Source organism: Lonchura striata, chromosome 8 (assembly GCF_050655825.1).
Source record: "Lonchura striata isolate lonStrDom1 chromosome 8, ASM5065582v1, whole genome shotgun sequence".
Lineage (NCBI taxonomy): Eukaryota > Metazoa > Chordata > Aves > Passeriformes > Estrildidae > Lonchura > Lonchura striata.
Genome location: NC_140710.1, coordinates 30,519,685 through 30,542,159, shown reverse-complemented (window position 1 = coordinate 30,542,159; position 22,475 = coordinate 30,519,685). Strand labels below are relative to the sequence as shown.

Here is a 22,475-nt window from a genome sequence, read left to right as displayed (position 1 = left end):
AGCAAGCTTAGCCCCGGCCCCGTTGCCAGGCAGTAAAGCGAACACTTGTCCGCCTCGGGGTGTGGGGGGAGGGAGCTGGGAGACGGGGAAGGGTCAGGAGAAAAGCCCTGGGGAAAACATCCCTCCTCTCTCCCACCAGAGAGCTCCCTGAGGGCTTGGGGTGCGCAGCGAGGGAAGTGAGGGCGACTGCAGGCGTTTTCTTCCATCAGCTTGGGAGCCTGGTGTGGGTTTGGAGGTGATAACTGGTGTGGAGTTGCCCTCTGGATTGTGCTTCCCATCCCCAGGATGTGCCATCCTGCTCCGAGATGGACTCAGCTCTTTCCCAGACACTCCCAAGGTGTCAGCACCCCTCCTGCCAGGGCCAAGGATCCAGGGGGTGCCCCACGGCTGCAGCTGGGGGATGCCCTCACTGTCAGCATCCCCCTTCCTGCCTGGCCACGGTCCATGTCCCCTGCCTCCTCCTTCGGCTCCGTGAGGGCCGGGGCAGGGACAGGGTGATGTGAGCCCAGCAACAGCAGGGCAGTGGCTCATTCCCGAGCCACGGGTGCAGGGTTGACAGCAAGTGGCATTTCTCCACTGCCAGCCTCTCAAGGACCTGGTGCTGATGTCCCCCCTTCCAGCGAGTGGCAGTGGGTGAGAAGATGAACAAGACAACTCAATCTGGTGTCCCCACTCCCTGTGGCTCATTGCTGGCCCTCACCCTTGTGGGCTCTTCCCCATGCCTTGGTGGGATTCATCACTTGGAGATGGCTCTCAGTGGCCAGGCTGGAGCTCCCAGTGCCTCCTGAAGGGTTGGCCAGGCTTCTCCCGAGCCGCGATCACAACGTGGGGTGAGTCGGGCAGGTCTCCGCACAGGTGTGTGGGCAAACCCCCCATCCCTGCGGATGGTGCCAGTGCAGGGGCACTCGGGGGCTGCCCCCATCACCCCATCCCTGCAGGCAGGGAGGGAAGCAGAGCTGCCTCACCTTCCCTGCCGCCCCAACCCGGGGCTGGGCGCAGCGATTGAGATTTGTCCGTCAGGATTTAATATCGGCGTCGGCGCCCCGGGAGGCTCGGCGGGGCCGCGTCTGTATGCGGGGCACGCAGCAGACAGCAGCCGGGAGGCGCCCGTCAATCACGGCCCCGTTCAGCCTGACACCTCCAGAGAGGGGCAAAGAGGCTCTGCTGGGGATCCCGGCTGCCCGTGCTGCACCCCGGCCGTCGGGAGGGGACACGGGATGCAGCATCCCAGAGCATCCCAAGGATCCCACTTTGGCCGTGCTTTTGGGTCGGTGCTTTTGGGTTTTGGTGATGCTGCGTGGTTGGGAAACTGTAAAAGAGGGGTCTGGGATGCTTTGTTGGGAAAGAGGAGTGGCATGGAGGAGTGGGGCTGCATCCTGGGGGATACGCCTAATGCCGCTGTGGGAATCCAGAGCTTCCCTCTGGCTGCCCTGGCTGCCCTGGGACCCTGGCAGGGGGTCAGGAACCCCCCTGGACAGAGCCCCCAGAGACACTGGCTGTGATCTCTGTCCATGGAAAAGAGTTTTCAATCTTACAGCATGAATTACAAGCTCTGAGTGTTTGATGTAAATAATAATTAAGTGTGGCACAGGTGCAAAAGTAAAATTTTAGGATTCTAGATGAGGGGTTCAAAGGGGACAAGATGGAGGAAATTGGGTGTGCCTTGTCCTTTTTCTCCTTCTTCATGCCCTCCATGTCTCACTGTGGTGTTGGCATTTTTCTGTTGGTTCAGGCTGGGGACACACTGTCCAACGTAGGTGACAGATATTGGCACGTTATTGTAAATGCAGCCCAGGGAGTTTCTGGTATTTGATGTTTGTAACATCCCACTGAGGGCAGAGCCCCACACGCTGCCCTGCAGGACAGAGCTGGGCAGGGCAGCAGAACATGTGAGAGATAAACAGAATAAACAACCTGGAAACCAGCACAGACCAATTATGGCTTCTGCTTTGGCAGCAGGGCAGAAAGACAGAGACTTTCTACAATCTCGGGATCATCAATAACTCAGATTCCGACATGCCGCCAGAAATGTTGCGCTTTTGGAAATGCCCAAATATTTTGCTCCAAAAGAGGGTGAGAATGTGTTGCCAGATGAATACAGTACAAATACAAGATTTTCTTGAAAGCCATGATTCCCTTTCAACTTCAAAACTGCAGGTTGTCATTTCAAAAGAGACCTAAACTTCAAAAATAATTTTTAAACAGTGCAAATTAATCAAAACAAGCATAGGAATATTTTTAAGATCAGCCACAGGCTGTGTGTGGTGATAGAAATTACTCACACCACTATATTTTTGTTCCAGTTCCTCCCATTGAGCCTGTTGGTTTTATTTAGAAATACTCACTGTTAGTCCTTCAGTGAGGTGTTTACTGAGCTGCTGGTGGCAGCCTGGTTCTCCACCAAGCATCCCAATCTCCCTGTCTGGTGCTCTGGCCAGCTTCCCACCTGGCTAAACAAACCCAGGGCTGCCAGTCAGGCCTGACCTAACTTTGGAACCACAGATTATGGAGGGGGAAAAGACCCTACTGAGAACTAAAGCATCCCTAAAATGCCATTAAGTGAAGCAGGAGAGAGCTGGGCGTGGAGTTGAAGGTCCTGGAGATGGAGGAAAGCCTCTCTGGATCCAGGCTAGTGTGTCTCACTCAGGCTAAAATGTTAAATTAATTGCTAGAGTCTGGGTCTCAAGGGTATAGTCTGATCTCAAGGGAGTTGAGACACCAACAAGACCCTTTGCTCTCTCTCCATTACCACCTCTGCCAGATCGTGTTTTTTTCTGCCTGTGACCTTTTAGTGCCTGAGGTCTCAGTTTATTGTCTGTTTATAAGGAGCTCTCTTTGTTTTCATACTGTGGAAGAGGTTTTATGGGGATTTCTCTGCAGCTCACATTGCCCAGGGATGGGGGAATCCTGCCCTGGGCAGTGAAAGACACCTGGACTGAACGGCATCCCTCAGTGGGAGCTGCTTTGGATATAAAGTCAATTATTCAGCGACCTAGGAATGGCTTTAAGTGTCTGATATCAGGCAGCCATTTACCTAAATCTCACACCTTCCTGCTGTGCAGCACACTTCAGGCTTGGAAACATCCACTGCTGGGGTGGTGCTGCTGTGCCTGGTTGGCAAAGGTTTGTGGCTGTCTAATAAGTGCCTGGGAAACAAATTTTGGGCACATTTATTCCTGGAGATTAGATGGCAGTAATGTAATATCTTATCAATATTTTATTACCGAGAGTAGTTGGTAATCCCAACAGGTAGGGCTTAAACATAATTTAAACAGGATGAGAATGTGTTGCCAGACGAATACAAATAGCCTCCACCATGACATAAAAGAGACATAATTAAAGATGAAGCGACTGCAGAAATATTAACACAAGCCAGTGTATGTTTGAGCTGGAACAAGAAAAAAATGACCCTTCAGAAGGGATGCTTTCAAGGGAATGCACGTCCCTCACTTCCCAGGGCAGTCATAAGAATTCTGGAAATACATTTTAGGGATAGGCAGTTGTAGGTAAACCTGGGGAATTAAAGCTGAATGTAGAAAAAGAAAAGCTACTAATGGCAATTATGAACTCCCTAACCTCTGCATTTTTTTTTTTTTTATGATTTCCCACTTTCTGTGGTGACGATTGTGTTTTATAAAAGCTTTATAACACCCCTTTCCTGCTTCTCTGGGAATGCCACATTTTGCTGAGCCTGCCCAGGATTTGGCTGGCATGGGGACAGTGTTGCACCAGACCCTTGTGCTTGTCAGCACTGTTTGGGGAAAATCTGGGAGGCAGCAGGCACTTTTTCAAACAATTCCCATTTTCTGATGGCTTTCCTGTGAGGATTTTGCATATATCTGCTCCTCTGCTTGTCAGAACGGGGCTGATTCAGCACATTTCCTATGTGGGTTTTTTTTGATGGCCAAAAAACCAACGGGGTTGAAAGCTCGGAGGTAACCTCTGCAGGATGTGTGCTGACTTTTGACTTCTCTTTCTGGGCCAAAGTCACCAAGACAGGGGAATAATAACGTCCAGTTCCCACAGATATTTCGGACAAGACTGGGTAAACAGTGGGTTTTTTTCTATGTGATGTCCAAGCCAAGAACTCAAATATCTGGGTGTGGCAAAGAGGTTCTGGTTTGATACCTTCAAACATCTCTGTTGGTCATCCCATTTACTGAAAATATCTGGCCCTAAGGTTAATTCCAGGTGCCTCCAAGTCCTCTGAAGCTGACACTGATGCTGCCACCTCTGCTCTTCTCACCTCAGTTTTACCCAGCTATAAATCACTGATCATTCTCAGTAAGGACATTTAAACTGGGAGAAAGAAAAGCTCTGTTCCAGCCTAAAGTGTTATTGCTGTTGTTATTATTATTGGTTTTAAGTCTAGAGCCAGAGTCTTGAAACCTGGGAACGGTTTAATTAGTGATGCCTCAAACGCTGTCACATCAATGTCAAGGAACAAGCTGAGCTTTTCCTTTTCCTTTTGACATGTCAAGTCTTCAGTCTGGCACCCCGGATTTGCTGTCTTGGAGATTTTTATGATGTATTAGACATTCCTGATGTGTTTCTGATTTTTATTATATTTTTATGATATGATCTTGATTATGAAATTCCTGGTTTTTATGATACATTAGACATTCCTGTGTGTCCATTCCTGAGCAAGTGGAGATGGGGTGACCCAGGCCAGAGGGATAGGGTGGTCTGTGGGCGAGGGAGAGTGAGGTTACTTTCTGCGGGTGCTTGTGGAGAGGCACAGATGAGCTCCTTGACCCCACTGCTGTCTCCAGCATCTCCTTCGATCTAGGCATGAGCTGGAGGGAGGTGACATGTGGAGTTGGCTTGGTAGAACCTGTGTGGAACTGGTGCTGTCTTGTGGTGGTGGTACCAGGGCTGTTTGCTTTGATACCTTTTCTTTTTTGTCTGGAGCATCGGGGTGTCGGGGTCTTCATCACTTGGCCGCATTCACGGTAAGCACCTGGTGAGCCCCAAAATACTGAAGCTGGCCTGAAAGCAGCACTGGATGACAGTGCAGCACTAAGAGCACGTCCCCTGTCACTGCAGGGTGCCAACACCGCTGTCCCCAGCCCCTCAATGCACCAAGGGGTGACACAGCACCGCTGTGCTGATCTCCCCACGATGGCCACCCCATCCCTTGTCCCAGCACGCGCAGTGTAGGCAAACCTGATGGGAAGAGATGACGATGTCTGACTCAATTCAGAAGGCTGAATGATTTCTTTATTATAACTATGCTAAAATACATTAATATACTATATAAAGGAAGATACTAAAACTATATACTACTTTCTCTAACTCGATGTTTAACACAACTCATTACTCGCTCATGAGCATCTAGATTGGATTGGCCATCAGGCTCAAGCAATCCTCACCAAAACCTAATCAAGCACTCACTCTAAGTAAACAATTCTCTAAACACATCCCACGTGAGAAAACCAAAAAGCAAAAATAAAAACGGTTTTCTCTTTCGTTTCTCTCTGTACACCTCTATAAAAACACCCCGGACGAAAGCGCAGCGGGGTGTGACGGCGGCTGTCCTTGGCTTGTCCCGCAGGCTGTTCGCGGTGAAGTGCGCGGGCTGCCTGGAGCCCATCGCGCCCAGCGAGCTGGTGATGCGCGCCCAGAAGAGCGTCTACCACCTGCACTGCTTCTGCTGCTGCGTCTGCGAGCGGCGCCTGCAGAAGGGCGACGAGTTCGTGCTGAAGGAAGGGCAGCTCCTCTGTAAGGGCGACTACGAGAAGGAGCGGGAGCTGCTGAGCTTGGTGAGCCCGGCTCTGTCGGATTCTGGTAAGGGGCCGCCCGCGCCCGGCGTCTCCCTGGCTGGTCCCGCTCCGAGGCCCCTCAGGGGTCTGGAGGTGAGGTTTGGGCTCGCCGCCCTGACCTTCTGCCCTTTGGTCTGAGGGAATAAGCTCTGGAAGATCTTCCTGCCACCTCGGTGCTGAGGGTTGAGCAGGGAGCTCGGCGGTGGGGGGCTGCAGGGCTGCAGGATGCTCTGAGGAACATCCCACCTCATAAGGCTCATTTCTCTAGGGGTTTGTGCTCCTGGCCCGTGCAGAGCACCAGCGCGCCACCCAAGGGTGTGCAGCTTCCCCAGATGTGGCCACTGACTACCTTGAGCTAAACCTTTGTCCCTCCCCTGTGCCTCAGTGTCCCTGCCTGGGGCCCTGGAAAGGCTGAGAACAAGAAGTGAGGTGCTTCTGCTGTAGTCACCCCTTTTAATAACAAGAGGAAACTGAGGCACAGAGCTGAAACATGAGCTGGCAGCAGGGAGTCTGCAAACCTTGTGTCCCCAACAGCTTCCAAGGCAGCGAATGGCCAGAACCAGCCTGCTGACCCATCATGGGGACACTGTGGGGACACCGCAGAGCCGAGCGGGGCTGCAGGAGAGGTGGCACTGTGGCTGGAAGCAGGCAGGGGGCCAGCATCCTGCTCCAGCCAGGGTGTCACCACCGGGTTAGGTTGCTCAGAGCATCAGACCAACATTAAAATATCTATCTGCAGTCAGTGCAAATTAAACCCGAATGTTTCCCAGGAAGACAAATTTAGTAAGAAAGCCCAGCGCTGGGGACTGGGAGGGTGGAAATGATCTGATGATCTGGTAGCTGAAATCCTCAGGATAACACCATCCCCACAGAGCCCTGCTCCTCACCAGTCTCTCAGTTCCCCTTAAAATCCCTCACTGGGGAAAAGTCTGCTTTGTGGAGGGAAAGGATTTACCTTTGAAATTCTCTGCTCTGAAAAAGACTGCCAGCAGCTGCAGGGGGGGCCAAGTGGGGCTGTCTTTTCCCTGCTGGAGCAAAGCATTGGATTTAAAAAAAGTCGGAATCAAGATTAGGAGTGTGTTGTTAAAGTGTGAAGCATGGACATGACAAAGCCTGGTGCTCTCTGTCACTGGAGTGCTGTAACTGGGAGAAGATTTGTGAAGGGATGGAGATGGTTTTCATAGTTATGGAGCAAAAAATTGCCCAAAGCCTGTATTTCTCTTTAATATTGAGCTCCTCTGCAGCAAAAGCCTGTCTGTCTTGGCAGCACTGCCTGTGTAGGTTCTGTGTGAGCTCTGCAACCCTGCTTTGCTCAGGACAAAAAAGTCCTCCTTGCAACTGACAGTGGTGATGTTTAAAAATCAGAGTGAGTCCATGGGAGGAGGTGGCTGGGGGGAGCTGGTGAGTGATGGTCCAGCACTGGAGGAGCTGGAGAAGCAGGAGTGCAGGAGGATCCAGCCCACTGGCACTGGCTCTTCCCTTAGCCCTGGGAAAGTCCTTAACTGATTGAAGAATTACTGTTTTTTCCTCTGGGATACACAAACCCTTTTCGGTTAAAATAGAAACCAATGAAGAGATGTCACGCAGAAGAGAAAGCAAATCCCCCACAATGGTTTGGGTTTGTTCCTAGTGGGGGAAAAGGGCATTTGGGGAAAGGTTGGGGAGCTTTTCCTCCCCAGCGACTCATCAGCCTGTGGTCCAGCCCCACTGCCAGCAGCTCCGGCCAAACCAAGAGCCTCAGCTTAGCAAAAACCTCCAGGGGAAAAACTTATTTTGGTGGAAACTCCAGCTGAGACCTGAGGGATGTGAAGGGCCAGTGTGGGAGTCAAAAGGGCAAGGCAACCCATTGGCTGATCAGAAACCTAACCCAAAGCCCCTGACATGGCCTGGCAGCTTCTGACTGGGGGGTCCTGGCCCTTGCCATCTCCCCACAGTCCCCATAGCTTGTCCCCACCACCATCCCTGTCTGCTTTTGGTGGCTACCAGCTTCGTCTGGGGACAATGGCACAGCAGGGACCAGCCCAGGTACGCATCCCCTGGGGATGCTCAGTGTGTGGTGGCTTCTCCTCCCCCCAGGCCCAGTGCTGTGCCAGGAGATGCAGAGTGGTGTCCCCTCTCCAGCACCACTCCCCTGTGGATGCCCTTCACCAGCAGCATGTGATGAGCTCCTCCAGCCTCTTCCCTGTCCCCCCATGGCTGCTTTGAAGCCCCCCAGCCTCCCTCCCTCCGTCCCTCCCTCCCCCCAGCCGCCGCACACCAAGGGCCACTTTATGAGAAAGCGCAGATAAAAAGCGAGCCATATGTTGTCTGTAATCTCCCAAACCCTCGCTTCAATTACTGCCTCCCCCGAGCCTCCGCCGCCCAGCCTGAGTAAACAAGCCCCTCTGAAAGAGGACCCTGCTTTCCAATTAAAAACGTCCTAACGTTCCTCCTCTCCCTAAATCCTCCTGAGCGAGGAATGTCCTGGCCCCGGCAGCGGGATGCGGGCTCGGCAGGTCGGAGCGAGGGCACGGCGCACAATATCCATGGAATATCCATCGCCCCGGCCTCTTCCAGGTGACGTCAGGGGCAGCCCCAGACACTCATTAATTTCTCCCCCCTCCTCAGTGGGGAAAGGCTTGAAAGGGAGAGTTAATTAAAAGTAATACCCCGCCAAATCCGGCTTCACTTTTCCTTCTTTCCCTTTGACACTGGGAAGGATTTGGGGAGCAGGTGTTGGCAGGGGGATGGGCTTGGAGAGGCTGCTCCGGGCGGGTTTTCCCCCTTGGAGTGGGTTTTGAGCATCATGGACCTGATGGAGCCCATGAGCCTGTGGCTGTGCCCTGCTGGGCTCTGCCCCTCCTGGACTGGAGGGGAGTGGGGTGCTGACCTCGTGCTGGGGTGCAGACAGGTCCAGGCACCACTTGACATTCCTTCTCCCTCGATATGTAAAAATCTCTGCATTTCCATCAAAACGAAACGCCTTCAGCATTCAGGAGAGCCAGCAACTTGGCAGAGCAGGGGCCTGGCACTGGGAAGGAGGCAGCAGCAGCAGCAGCAGCCACTGCTGAGCCCCATCAGAGGCTCCACAGCTTGGGCCTCCCCTCACTGGGGTGTAAGAACCCCAGCGTGGCATCCCTTGGGGTGGGACATGCAAGGAAACATCAGTTTGTCCTTCCTGTTGGTGTGGGAATGTCATGGGTGTGCCACGAGTAAGAAGGGAGCTGGAGCAGCAGCAAGGCTCTGGTTCCCAGGGGCCAGACCCAGCTCCCAGCTGTTTGGGGACTGCCAGCATGAAGAGCTCTCCCTGCCCACTATCAGGGAAGGTCTCTGCATTGGCTGGAACCCAGGAGAGAGCCCACTGGTGTGGGGAGGAGAGGTAACTGGTGCCTGAGAGCATTCTTGCTGCTCCTCTGGGATCTTTGCCCCTCTTCGCCCTGGAGATCTGCTCGTGTCTTTCCTCATTCCCAGCTGGGCTGCCGTTGGATTGAAACTTTCCTGGTGTGTGTGATCCATGATTAGCTCTTGCCATGGGGTTTGACCTGGCCCGTTTTCCCCATGAATTACCCTGAGGCAGGCTCACACTCCCTGGTACATCCCCGTGTTCCAGAGCCGTGGCAGCCCTGGGATGGATGTGGGCCAAGCACAGCCTTGCAGAGCCCGAGTCTGTATCCAACCAGCTCCATTATCCATTCCCAGATGAACAGAGAAGGAGCTTTCTGGAAAAGGCTGTAAGTGATTTATAGCTAGCCAGAGGGAAGATGCTGTCAAACCTGCATCACAGCCCTTCCCACACAGGCTGAGCAAGCAAGGTCATCAGCAGGGGAGGTGCATTAAATGAGGAGAGCTGGGAAGAGGCACTGTCCACTTTCCCGGAGCAGTTCCTGCCCAAAGGCTCCGTGCCCTGAGTGGTGGAGAGAGCAGAGAGATACATCCCAGTGCCTGGGAATGCAGTGGGGCAGCACATCACAGTGAGTAGCTGAGGGGTGAAGGCTGAAAGACCCTGGGTTTCTGTCCAGGGAGATTTAAAACTCCACAGAAAGAAGGAAATACCGGGCAGAAATGTGCCCCTTGCATGTATGAATAAAAGTTTGTGCTCTGAAGGGAGTTGTCCTCCATGGTAGGGCAGAGCAGGAGGTGTTTGTGAGAGATTCCTGGCTAACACATGGCCCTCTCTGAGCATCCCTGCTCACCCATCACCCTGACCCCCCCCAGCCTGGCCTGCCTGTGCAGAGGGACCCCATCTCTGTGTCCACCTGGGCTGGGGATCAGCCCCAGGGGCACAGCGGTCCTCCCTCACCTGGATGTGAGCTGTGTGTCTCTGTCCAGATATGTGCCCAGCTGTGGCCTGGCTGGACATTCCTGTGAAGCAGGCAGAGATCTGGCTCTGGTGGAGGGAAAATCAGCTGTCCCAGGGTTTCACACTGCAGCTGCTCAGACTGTTGGGGAAAAGAAGAACCCAAAGCACATCTGCTGGCTGAGCAGTCACACCCTTCAAGTGGCAGTAGCTCTTCCCCACTCTCTGAGCTGCCATGGGGCAGCCAGTCCCAAATCTCAGCTTCTCACACATACTCAGAACAAGATCCCCTCCAACACCAGCTTGTTTTAAATCTCTCAGATCATTTTGACCATGCTGGAGATGGTGTGTGCTGCCTGCTTCCTGTAAAGGACCTGGTCTTTTTTCCTCCTTAGGCAAAAGTGATGATGAGGACAGCATCTGCAAGCTGGGCCAGGCCTCGGGGAAGGGCGCTGAGGACGGGAAGGATCACAAACGGCCCAAGAGGCCACGGACCATCCTGACCACGCAGCAGCGGAGGGCATTCAAGGCGTCCTTTGAGGTCTCCTCCAAGCCCTGCAGGAAGGTATGGGCAGAAGGGCCCATGCCCAGCACCTGGGGATGTCCTGGGTGCTGAGCACGGCCTTGCCCTGGCTGATCTGACCCTTCCTAAACTGCCCCTGAAAAGCTGAGTGGGCTGAGAGCCGCCGCTGTCCCTCTTCTGTCCCAGGTGCGGGAGACGCTGGCGGCAGAGACGGGGCTGAGCGTCCGCGTGGTGCAGGTCTGGTTCCAGAACCAGCGAGCAAAGGTGGGTACCAGGGGTGCCAGCACCCATGGCTGGGGCTCCCTCCCTCCTGGCTTTGGCCAGGGGATGATTTCATCCTGTTCTTCTCCCTTTCCTCTCTCGCAGATGAAGAAGCTGGCCAGGAGGCAGCAGCAGCAGCAGCAGGACCAGCAGAACACGCAGCGCCTGAGCTCAGGTACCCCCTGCACAATTTGGGTTTCCCCATCTCCCAGCCCTCTCCGGCCTTCGCAGCGGAGCTCAGCCACCCGAAAAAGCAGCAGCCCGGCTGATGCCTTGATCTTATCTTGATCTTGTCTTGCAGCCCAGACAAACAGCAGCGGCGGCACGGGGCTGGAGGGGATGCTGAACCCCTACACCGCCCTGCCCCCGCCCCAGCAGCTGCTGGGCATGGAGCAGGGTGTCTACGGCTCCGACCCTTTCCGGCAAGGGCTCACCCCGCCCCAGATGCCCGGAGACCACATGCACCCCTACGGTAGGGCTCTGGGGATGCTCTGTTTTCCTTCAGAGACATGCTGGGTTGTGGTGGGGTCCACTCACCCTGAAATACCTTGTGCTACTGATGCCTTTTAGGGCTTACAAAAAAAAAAAAAAAAAAAAAAAAAAGGTCAGGCAAAGTTAAAAGAATGAAAGTGGATATTTACTGAAGGGCCTTCAGGTACATTAAGGGCAGGCAGAAGCCTCCCCAAGGGGCTACACCAAAGATGGACGATGTTCACGAGTTTTTCAGACAATTATAAGTTTGGTCCATTTACATATCAGGGGTTAATCCTCCAATTTCACCTTCAGGTAATGAAGTCATATTCCCCCAGTTTGCTCCCCCCCATTTCACTTTTTGTTGATACTTTTCAGGGTCTGAGGCTGTAGGGTGTCCTTGAGTTTCAGGTCCAGAGGGATTATTTTGTGTGACCAGAATGTGGAGACAGTAGCTAACACTCTGTATGGAGTTTAAGAGTTATACCCTAAAGCAGTACAGGATCTGAAAAACACAAAGCTAAAATCCTGAGACATGACTATGAGAGCTGGGGGTACCAGGCACTGTGGAGGTGCTGGAGCAGGCTCTGAACCCCTCCTGTCCCTTCCTTGCTTCCCAAGGTGCCGAGCCCCTCTTCCACGACCTGGACAGCGACGATACCTCACTGAGCAACCTGGGGGACTGCTTCCTCGGCACAGCAGATGCAGGGCCACTCCAGGCACGAGTGGGAAACCCCATCGACCACCTGTACTCCATGCAGAACTCCTACTTCACCTCCTGAGCCCAGCGTGGTCCCCCCAGGAGGGGCTGCAGAGCTCCCGGGGTTGGGGGGGAAGGGGAGCAGCTCTGCTGGGATGCTGTCAAATAATGTTGTAGCTTGGGATTCCCAAGGAGTGAGTTAAGTTATGGGTTGCATAGTTTCATGTTTCTCTTAGGAGCCTAGGATTAGGGACAGGAGTGGTTTTTGCAGCTGGCTGATGGATTTTCAAATTTCAAACGGGGACACGAATTTCCCGTTTCACCAGGGGGAGGGGGATTCTCCTGTAGGAGCATCCCAGCGCTGTATCCCACCTTTAGAAAGAGCAAACTGCTGATCTTCATGGGGAAAGCCTGCAGCATCAGCTGGGCTTTGAAATCTGAAAAGCTGACAACGCTCTGCGGAAACACGAGGGGAAATATCGCTGCAGGGTTTGGGGTTTTCCCCTCTGTTCCCTCAACCAGTTTGAGTGCCCGCTGCTTAAACGTAGGGACTTTTACGATAGATGTTCCCATGCGAATATAGAAAGCTAGAAACCCCTAGCATTGTCCCTGTCCCCGAGGACAGGGGCTGTGTGTGTGGATGTGTGTGTGTGTGGGCACGCACGTGTGTGCGTGCAGAGCCGTGTGGCTGGGAGTGTTGCGCTGCACGGCCACACCTGCCAGATTGTATCAACAAAAAAAGTTTATTTCTAAGTCTATCAGAAATTTACTGTACAGCAAAAGTAACTTTATTTTCAGTGTGAACCATATTTAAGGAAATACTCAATGCACTTAAGTTATAAGAGGAAATAATTTTACTTTTTATAAACGTTATGTTTAGGTTGCAAAAGCCCAGTGGCAGGGAAGGAACATCAGTTCTTTTCAAGCAACAGGTTTGGGTTTTGGGGTTGGTTATTTTTGGTGTTCTCAGGTTGCCCCACTGGTTTCGAGGTGCAATTGAAACACAGAGCAGAGCTGGTTCAGAAACCTGCTTTTTGCCAGCAGATTGATGGGGGCAGCGTGGTGGCCAGGTCCTGTCCCCACTGCTGGACGTGTCCAGGAGGTCAGTGTGGGGCAGGCGTGCTGGAGCTGGTGGACATCCCAGCCCATTTGGGTTCAGCCACGCTTCTCCACATCACCTTTTCCTTCCCCAGCAGGTCCCAGGCTGCCTCCACCAGCGACCCCATCCCATATCCTCCAGTCTGGGTGCTAGGCCGCTGTGAGCTGCTGTCCTGGCACTGGGAAACGCTGCAGCCCAATTCCCCACCCCTCAGGGGAAGCAGAAAGGAGGGACAGCCCTGCCTTTCCCACCCCGTGCTCGGCTTCATCCCTGCCAGACCTGTGGGAACCTGGGGGAAGTTCTCCTTGGGGTCGAGCCTTCGGGTGGCCCTCACCTCATCCCCACTCTCGTTTTCATGCGTTGTGTCCTTTTTGTGCTGCTGTTCACAAACGATGTAAGCGACAACCCGAAAAGACGTGCAAGTGACTGTGAGGCTGAAAACACTGGCTCGTCGCCGCCGTCCGGTCTGACACTGAATGAATGTAGCAGGGTCTGGAGATGGCTGACCCGGCGGGAAACGCTGACAGCACTGTCAGAAATCACGCACCGAGGTGAAATTAAAAAGACAAAAAAAAAAAAAAATTCTCTGTTAAAAGAAAAAAAAAAAAAACAAACTAAAACAGCCTGGTGTTTTCTTGCATGATTGTGTTCTCTTGACTGGGAGAGGGAAGGGTTTGAGGAGTCTCCAAAAGAAGCAAGGTCTTGGGTAGGGTGTAGTGAGAAGTTTTGGGGTTTTGATATCAAAGATTCACAGAATCATAGACCCCATCACGGTGTGGGTTGGAAAGGACTTTAAAGACCATCCAGTTCCAGCCCTCTGCCATGGGCAGGGACACCTTACACCACCCCAGGTTGCTCCAAGCCCCACCCAACCTGGCCTTGAACACTTCCAGAAGTGGCATCCGCAGCTTCTCTGGGCAACCTGTGCCAGGGCCTCATCGTATTCTGTGTTCTGGGACTAAGCTGGCCCTTGGAGTGTCCTGAGTGGCCGACAGACAGAGATTGCTGGGTGTGGAAGGTGAGACAGCTGTCTCTGGCTCCCACCCAAGGTGGCAGAGAGGACTCCAACCTCTCATCTGAAGTAGCACTTCATGAACCCCAGCCCTCCACGTTAGGACCATGAGCAGCTCCGTGTTAGGGCTGCCTTAAAGGTATGGGTGGGTGTTTCCAAAAGGGAATTGCTCTTACCACAGCTCCCAGACACAGGGAGGTTCCACAAATATGCCACCAAATGGGAATCCCCAGCTCATTTTCTGAGTTGTTCAAAACAAGGTGTGCCCCTTCCTGCCCATCATCAGTTCCTGCTCCACAGCTCCTGTTCTAAAATGGCATGACTGTAAGAAGAAAACTTGCCATTTTCATTTCCCAAGTTGTGAAATAAAGAGCCCAAGAACAGCCTGGGTGCCTGGGTTGGTTTGGGGTTTTGCTCTGTCTCAAGGGAGCAGCAGGGAAAAGGGCTGAACTTGTCTTGTGGTGGACAGGTTGGGGAAATTAGAGCTTGAGGTTTCTCTGACATCAAGCTTGGTGGTCTTGGAGAAATACTTGGCTGGTACAATGTGGAGAAGAGGGCAGATCTAGATTACAGGGGGTGTGGAGGAGCTGCTGTGGCCCATGAAACCAGCATGATTTGTAGGATCAGCTCTAGGCAATGGCTGGGTTAACACCACCCAAGCTTGCAATGTAAAAATAGGTTTCCCTTAATGGCTATTAAAACTGCCTCCAAAATTCCTCTCACTGGGATACTTCTTAAAATGTCATGTTTAAATCTGTGGGGGTTTATTAATGTTTTAAAGATAAAACGTTTGTCTTCCTCACCTACAGCTATTTCCTGTTTGAAAAATGCTCAGGTGCATCAATCTGGTTTTTCATCAGCCCAGCTGCCAATTTACACTTGCTAAATTGCTTCCCCCCAAAAAAAAAAAAACCAAAAAAACACAGATTGTACAGACTGGTTGCGCACTTTCCCACTTTTAAAATCTTGCAAAAATGTAATTATGTAATTATACCCTATAATAACAGTCTCTTGATACAAATATTGGTATATGTATAAAATTGTTATATAGAGCATGTAATTTTGGGAAAGGATCAGAATTATGGATGAGGGCAGACTTTTATCAAGCAAAATCAGGAGAATTCATGGTTTTAAACCTGTTCTTCTGCCACTTGGCCCAGTGCTTGACACAGGCCGAACATGAGCCCAGTTTGCAATCTTGCCATGGAGTAGCAGATGTGGGTCCTCCTGTCATCTGGATTTCATATCCTCCTGCTCCTTATTTCAGGGTGCGGATGGATCCTGCCAAAGCAAAACTGGCTGGGCCTTATCTTCTGCAGGTGCTGGAGTCACTGCATGGCAGGTGACAGGCTGGGTGGGTTGTCAGGTGTCCCTTGGTTTGTCCCACTGGGATGTCCTTTTGTGGGGCTGCTTTGCCCCATGTCCGAGCCCAACCTCAGCTGGGGAGTGGCTCCCTAGGACAGATGATACCTTCTTGTCAAAGGCAGGAAGAAAAGAGCGAGGTCTGAGGTGAAAACAGGTTCTACCTCGCTCTCCAAGGCAAGGGCAATGCCAGGAGCGGGTTGGGAGCTGACCTTTGTGTCTCTAGTGACTCCAAACAAAGCTGCTTCTGTTCAGGCACTGCTCGGTGGCCAAGGAGAGATCAAGTCAGAGATTACTTGTCAGTTGAGGACACTGATTAGATGATACTGATAGGCAGCCAGCTCTGAGTGATATTACGTTAATTAACTTGCTCTTTGTGAATGGACGGCAGATGCAGCCTGGAATGAAAATCAAAATGGCATTGGCCAGTGCTGGCTGGGTTTGCAGGTGGGTATTTGAGTCTTGGTGGTGTTTTTAGATGTTTGTTGGAGACTTGTAGTGCACAGACATAGGAGCTGGAGCAAGCAACCTTCCTGGAAGGATGTGACCTTGCTGTCTAGGAAAACCAGCTCCAGTGAAGGGCTGGAGCCTTGCCTTGCTCTGAGTGGCCTGGCTCAGCATGTAACTGCAGTCAGCAGAGCTGTGCTGGCTCCTGCAAGCTGGGTGGGGGCAGGAGGAGCCCCCAAACCCAGCAAAGATCCTGGTGCAGTGGGGACACACCAGGTGGGAAGCCCAGGTCACGGTCACCTCTGCAGCCTCTTGCTGCCCTGGGTGTTTGAGGGCTGATTTCTGCTGTGATGCATCCATGCCCCAGGAGAGAAGAACCTGCAGGAGAGTTTTTCATGTGCCCGCACCCATGGGTCATCTCTCTGCACGTAGGAGGTGGAGAGGGCCCAAATCCCAAGGAAACCATAGGCAGGGTCCTTTCCTGGCTTCCTGGAACTGGATGTGAGAGGTGACAAATTCTGGGTTTTTTTTTGGTGTTTTGTTTTGTTTTGTGTTTTTGTTTGTTTGTTTGTTTGGGGGTTTTTTTGTTTGTTTTTGTTTGTTTTGGTTGGTTGGTTGGTTGGTTGGTTGGTTGGTTGGTTTTTGGGGTTTTTTTGTGGGAAAATGCCAAAGATTTGGTTGTTCCTGTCAACTTTCCAGAGTGAAATAGTTTGCCAGATGTTTGGTACCTACACTGACACTCTTTTGGGTGGTAGATGTCACCCATCATTAGAAAACACTTGTCTTGTGACACATGATAGGGCTCAAATCACTGAGGACCAGAGCCTTGGCTTTATGGTAGGTCTCTGAGCAAGATCCCAGGTAACCCCAGCTGTCCAAAGCTGTTACTTGCGTTTACTACATATTTTCTTCCACTGCTGGTCATCTGCATGGAAAATTTATTTGAAAAAAAGAGCAAAAAACCTCTTTATAAAATAAGACTTGTGATGGAAAGGCAAGAAAAGAGTTAGAAGCTCCTCAGGTGTAAAAAGGTGAATAACAGCTTCTTATCTTGTTGGAGATCAGACCAAATTCTTGTCTCCATTCCTCTAAGTGGCAACTGTGTTGGCCATGAAAAGGTTATCTTGTTAGCTGTAGACCTCCTAGACACCGCCGTGGAGGCTGACATGTGCCTGCCTGATTGACAGGTCTAAGTTCACAGGCTGAGGACGAGCGTATCCAACTGCAAACCATGTCAAAACACTCCGAGTGATCAAATACCCCCAGCACTTTGGGTGAGGAGCAGCAGATTCCCACCGCCGCGGGCCCTCGGAGCTGCCACTGCAGAGGAGATCAGATTTCCCCTGCCATGACCCCGGGAACAGGGGGCTCTTTCAGAGGGATGCCTGCTGGGTTGGATCACGGTCTCGGGGCAGGGTGGATCTGTGGCAGGAGGTGGATCCCTGTGGCAAAGGGATGGGGAGATGGTGGTGAACCCCAGAAGGTTCTGCCCCGTGGTGCTGTCGATTTGGTGGCTTCGAGTGGGGTGAGAGCCCCAACCAATTGCTCCTAACCAATCTTATTTAGGATTCTCAGAGAGCCCAGACGAGGCTGGTGCTCTGGAGAGCTCAGGGTTCTAAATCTGGCTGGCCCCCAGCAGCTCTGGCTCTCTCACCTCTGCTCCTTGCAGCACAGATGCAATAGTATCTGCTTGGGAGAGGAGGGGCTGTGCAGGGAGGTATCCACCAAGCCTTAGGCTTTTTCTGCACATTCCCAAGAGCATCTGCTAGGAAACAAGTCTGTGCTCAACACGAGCTCAGAATAATATGCAAGCACGGAGAGCCCCGAGGCTGTGCATGAGAGAGCGAGGAGGAGAGGGGAAACAGTGAGCAGCTCTGCTGAAGGAGGCAGGGACTGCCTGGAAAATGCAGCATGAGATCATGGAACTGGAGATGCAGCGTAACACCTGTGCCTTGGGTGGCTGCTTGTGTTGTCCTGACAACCTCACACTGGTGTCCCGGGCTTGGAGGGTTTGGCTCTGCAGCCGAGTGCGTGGAGGTATTTGAGAAGTAACCAGAGAGCCCCCGAGGAGGTTGGGGAGAGGAGGCTGGTGAAACTCTTCCAAAAGGATTAGCTGGAGCCTGCCAGAAGCTATAACTGACTGTTGGCTGCTCTGTCTCCTCCTGGAGTAGGCGGAGGGGTGAGGAAGGAGCGGTGACATCCCAGCAGAAAACCTGGGGGCTGGGACACATGAAGCCTCATCCCAGGGGCCAAACCTGCTTTTTCAGCAAAGGCTGGGGTGTCAGAGCTGGGGACAGGATGGGAAGCTCAGGCAGGACATGGTGGCAGAGATAAAAAAGGGAATGTTAGCTGGGAGCAGGGGAGAGGGAGGCTGGGGAAGAGGAGGTGGTCACTTCCCTGTAGGACAAAAGGAGCAGTCCCACCATGGCTGATGAGGAGGCCTAAGCAGAGGCACTGTGAACCACCTTGTTATGTGTAGTAGATATAATTCACACCATTTCTAATATGATTTATGTGATATTGAATATTTGTTGGAGTATACACGTTTGTATTAGGATTCTCCCCACCCTCGCAGGAATATTGGAAACTGATTTACAAGTAAGAAGGTGCGGCTCCCCAGGAGATGGGGATGGGCCATGTCTGGGGAGATACGGAACCCCAGGCGCTGATCATCGCCTGAACGACCCGAGATGGATCTCATGGAAATCCTCAGGCAGATCCATGTGAATGCAGCGTTCCCAAATTCCTGTAAATTTCATCAAGGGATTCAACAAACTCCGGACACTGAATTGTTCTCCCTCATCACCAAAAAAAGAGAATCTTATTAACATATGGACTCTGAATAGAAGAAAAGACTGATTGCTGAAGTCTTGGCCTCAGGTGGAATTTTCCCCATAAAAACCACTTGTGCCAGGATGGAGGTGTGTGGGCATAGAGGAAAACCTCTGCTGAGGCTGACTCCTTGTTGCACACCCAGTGCTGACCCCGGGCTCAGCTCTGTTCTTTCCTTGTGGCTGGCTAGATAGAATTTGATTGCAAAATAAATATCTTATTTTTTCATATTAATTTGGCTAGACAAATTTTCATTTATAACACACCTGAAAGCCTGTCTGGATCCTCAGATTTAAGCTGTGAGAAATGGGGCCAATTCTCAGCACCAGCTGGCCGAGCCTGGTCAGTCATCTGCAAACAGTGGCAAGGAAGGAGAGCAGCGTGACTGGGTTTGACCAGTGGCTTTCCCAGGTCAGGATGGGCTACCTGGGAGTGTGAGATCAGAAAAGGGCAATGAATCCAGAGAAAAACATCTTGGGCACACAGCTAGAGCCATGAAGAAGCCTGAGGGAAGGTGCCATCCTCAAAAGCACTGCAGTGGTGAGACCTGTGCCCCAGAAATTGTTGTATGAGCCACTGCTCTGCCTCTTTCCTGGGCTTTACAGTTCCCATCAATTAGAGCATAATCACTTCCTTCAGGAGGCTTTTAATTATGAGCAAGCTCATTCAAAATGATGAAATTGCCTCCTAATTGATTATTCCTGCAGTTTAACAGCTGTTTCCTTGACTTGCTTACTTTTTCCTTGCCCTGAAACAAAAATCTGCTGTTGGTATGACCAGCTCACCTCCAGCCAGGAGCTTGTGAGGAGCTCACAAATGTTTGTGGCAGTGCTGAAGGGATTGACAGAAGCACCTGGTGGAGAGTTGTGTCAGCCAGGGCTGGAGCTTCCCCGTGAAATATGAACAAGCAAAGGAGATGCTGCACTTTCAGTCCTCCCCAGCATGGCCTCAGAGCTGTGGCGTGCTGGGGGAGGAGGAGGAGGAGTCTTGTTTCATCCCCAAACCCTGGGCCACCCGAGCTTAGGTGCTGCCTGACCGCGTGCACCCGGCCGGCCCCTCCCGATAGCATCGGGGCGAGCACAGAAGGTGCTTTGTGCCTGGGGGGATCTGGTTTCTTGGGAGCAACTCTGCTCCTGGGGAAGACGATGACAACGTGCTGAGGGGAAGCGGGGCTTGGAAAAAAAAAAAATAAAATAAATAAAAGGCACAAACTTGTGTATTCCTCTGCCATTGTTTTGAGGTGCTTCCTTAGTAAGAAGCACTTTAGAAAGAAAATAGAAATAGAATAAAAGAATAGAGCAATTGAATAAAATAATAGACTAGAAGAAAACAGAAACGTCCACACCTGAGCATTCACAGTGGATTCACCTGGTCTGCATCTCCCTGCTGACATCTGTCATGAGCTTACTCAAACTTTCACCCAAGTACACATATTCCCTTTTTAGCTACTATTTACAGGTCCCACTTTGCATTCCCAGCAAGGCAAGTAGTTTCTCTCTTTTCTTTCCCAGCAAATGTTTCCACCTTGCTTTTCTGCTCAGGCAAGGCTTATGCAACTGTCAGCTCCTTGCCAAAATAATTTGGGGGTTAAGTTTCTCTGGATCTTGCATAGAGGGATGCTGAAGAGATTTATAAATCTATCCTCTAGATCCCTCCTGCTCCGTGGGGAGTTTTCACTGAGAGCACATCCCTTGCTATACTGTCGGAATTATTCTGGCAAGCACTGTTACGATATCACACCTGCAGGTGAGGTGTGAGGAAGGGGCTGCGGCTGCCCACCAGAGGAATTCACAAAGCCATGGCAGAGCAGGCTGCCCAGTAGCTGGGCTGCTACTGAGTCCTTCTGGCCAACAGGTTTCTCTGCTGCAGGAACCCCAGGAGTTTTGCTCAGCTGATTTGAAACCCACACATACATGTGGTGTGCTGGAATGTGGAGGAGATGTGTTACTGCTACTGCTCACTCTCCTCAACTGGCTCCACACTGGGTATGCTGTTATTTGTTGGACTTATTTTGCCCTGATCCAGGTGTATGTGTCTTGGCAGAGTGCTAAAAGTCCTTTATTTTTCTTTCTAGCTGAAAGTCTTGCTCTCCATCCCTCTTTCAGCAGCAAGTTGTAGTGAATGTGAGGTCTGGAGACTCTCACTGAAGAGTTTAACAGTGTGCAAAACTCTTCCTGTGACCAAGTCTTGAGTCACCCTAATAATTGTTCCAGCTGGAGTGTGGGATGCCTCAGTGAGGTAGCAGGACTCTCAGCTAAAAGGCAAAAATCTTAGGAGGTCCATGGGAAATAGAGCACAGTGAAAGAGAGATAGTGATGAAACTTTGCCATCTGCTCCAGAGCAAACCTACTGCAGGGAACATTAAGAGCAGTGCCAACACACACAAACTTGTCCCAGCAATGTTTGCAGTCCCGCTGGTGCAGGAACCCACTGGAGGTGGCATCTCAGCTGCTGGTCCCTAATAAAACCTACAGTGCACCTGGCAGCCTCACCTTCCTGCTGGAGAGCAATGGGAAGCTGTCCTTCAGTGCACTCCTATTATTCTGAGCTGTGCTTTCGGTGTGGTTTGAACTGGTGGGTAACTGGTGTGACACCCCTGCAGCAGGCTGGCTGGCCTAGGAGACACCCCCTGAGTAAAGGAATGAAGGAAGGTATTTGTTAAAGGAATAAAGTAGGTATTTATTAAAGGAATAAAGTAGGTATTTATTAAAAGGCCTTCAAAGGATACACCTTGGGCAGTACAAGAGCCCAGCCATGGCTTCGCCCAAGATGGACAGCGTGCCATGAGTTTTCACACTTTATAAGTTTTGGTCCATTTCCACATTGGGGTTAATTGTCCATTTCCAGCTCCAGGTTATGCAGTCCCATCCTCCCAGTCTGCTCTCCTCACTTTGCTGTTGTTTGCACTTTTTGGGCCTGAAGCTGCAACGTGTCCTTGGTTCTGGGGCTGGAAAAGGATTGTTTTGTGTGACTGAGCTGTGAGGAGAACTTGCTACCACTTTATATGAAGTTCAGAGTCACATAGTAATGCAGTATAGAATCTGGAAAATATGAAAGCTCAAACTCGAGGTGTCAGAATTCAAAATGTCCCTCAGACATTTTTGGATGTTCCGGGTCCAGGTCAGAAGCATTTGAGACCCTGGCAGGCAGCTGGAAACAGCTGTGATTTTGGGTTTGAACCATGGAATGATTTACCAACCTTGCAGGAAGAACAAGAAGTCACAAAAGTTTAGATATTAGAGTAGAAGTAGTCACAAAGTAGAGGGAAGAATTTTTGAGTCCTGTACAGGGGGGTTTTGGTTTTGTACATGGGGGTCAGAAGGAGGGATCTGGGCCTGCCCTGTCCTCCCTCTTTCTCCTTCCTTACCTCCATGTTCTTGGTGACGTTGGCACTCACAGATTGGTTTAGAGTAGAAAATCACCATTTAATATAGGCAATAGGCATTGGGGAAAAACTGTAACCATGTAACACGTAATGTACCATATAAAAGATAGAAAATCATTTAATATAGGTAATGGGCATTGGGGAAAAACTGCAAACATGTAACACGTAATGTACCATATAAAAGAGAGCAGCAGCCCTGGGCGGGGAGAGAAGAAGCAGTCGGGAGTCAGAGAGGATGTCAGGGTGTGTGTGTGCCTCTGCCTGAGCTGTGAGCAAACCACAGGAGCCCCAGAAGAAAGTCTTTTAGATAACTCGCATTAAATTGCCTTGAGACTGAAAAACAGA

General features: G+C 51.4%; 1 protein-coding gene across 3 annotated transcripts in view; it reads left to right on the top strand.

The window, feature by feature from the left end:
- The window catches only part of LMX1A (LIM homeobox transcription factor 1 alpha), a 44,931-nt gene extending 31,219 nt beyond the window's left edge, over window positions 1–13,712 (top strand). The window contains exons 4-10 of one of the 3 annotated variants that reach the window (XR_014957128.1): window positions 5,555–5,787; window positions 10,434–10,603; window positions 10,748–10,825; window positions 10,928–10,997; window positions 11,124–11,294; window positions 11,915–13,095; window positions 13,187–13,712. Coding sequence is in view for 2 of the 3 variants with exons in the window: in XM_085586801.1 (XP_085442927.1) it covers window positions 5,555–5,787; window positions 10,434–10,603; window positions 10,748–10,825; window positions 10,928–10,997; window positions 11,124–11,294; window positions 11,915–12,075 (883 nt within the window). In the remaining variant the exon portion in view is untranslated. Of the gene's footprint in view, window positions 1–5,554; window positions 5,788–10,433; window positions 10,604–10,747; window positions 10,826–10,927; window positions 10,998–11,123; window positions 11,295–11,914 lie in introns of all 3 variants that reach the window. The other 2 variants (XM_085586801.1, XM_085586802.1) reach the window with 2 other exon arrangements.
- Window positions 13,713–22,475: the final 8,763 nt, after the last annotated feature.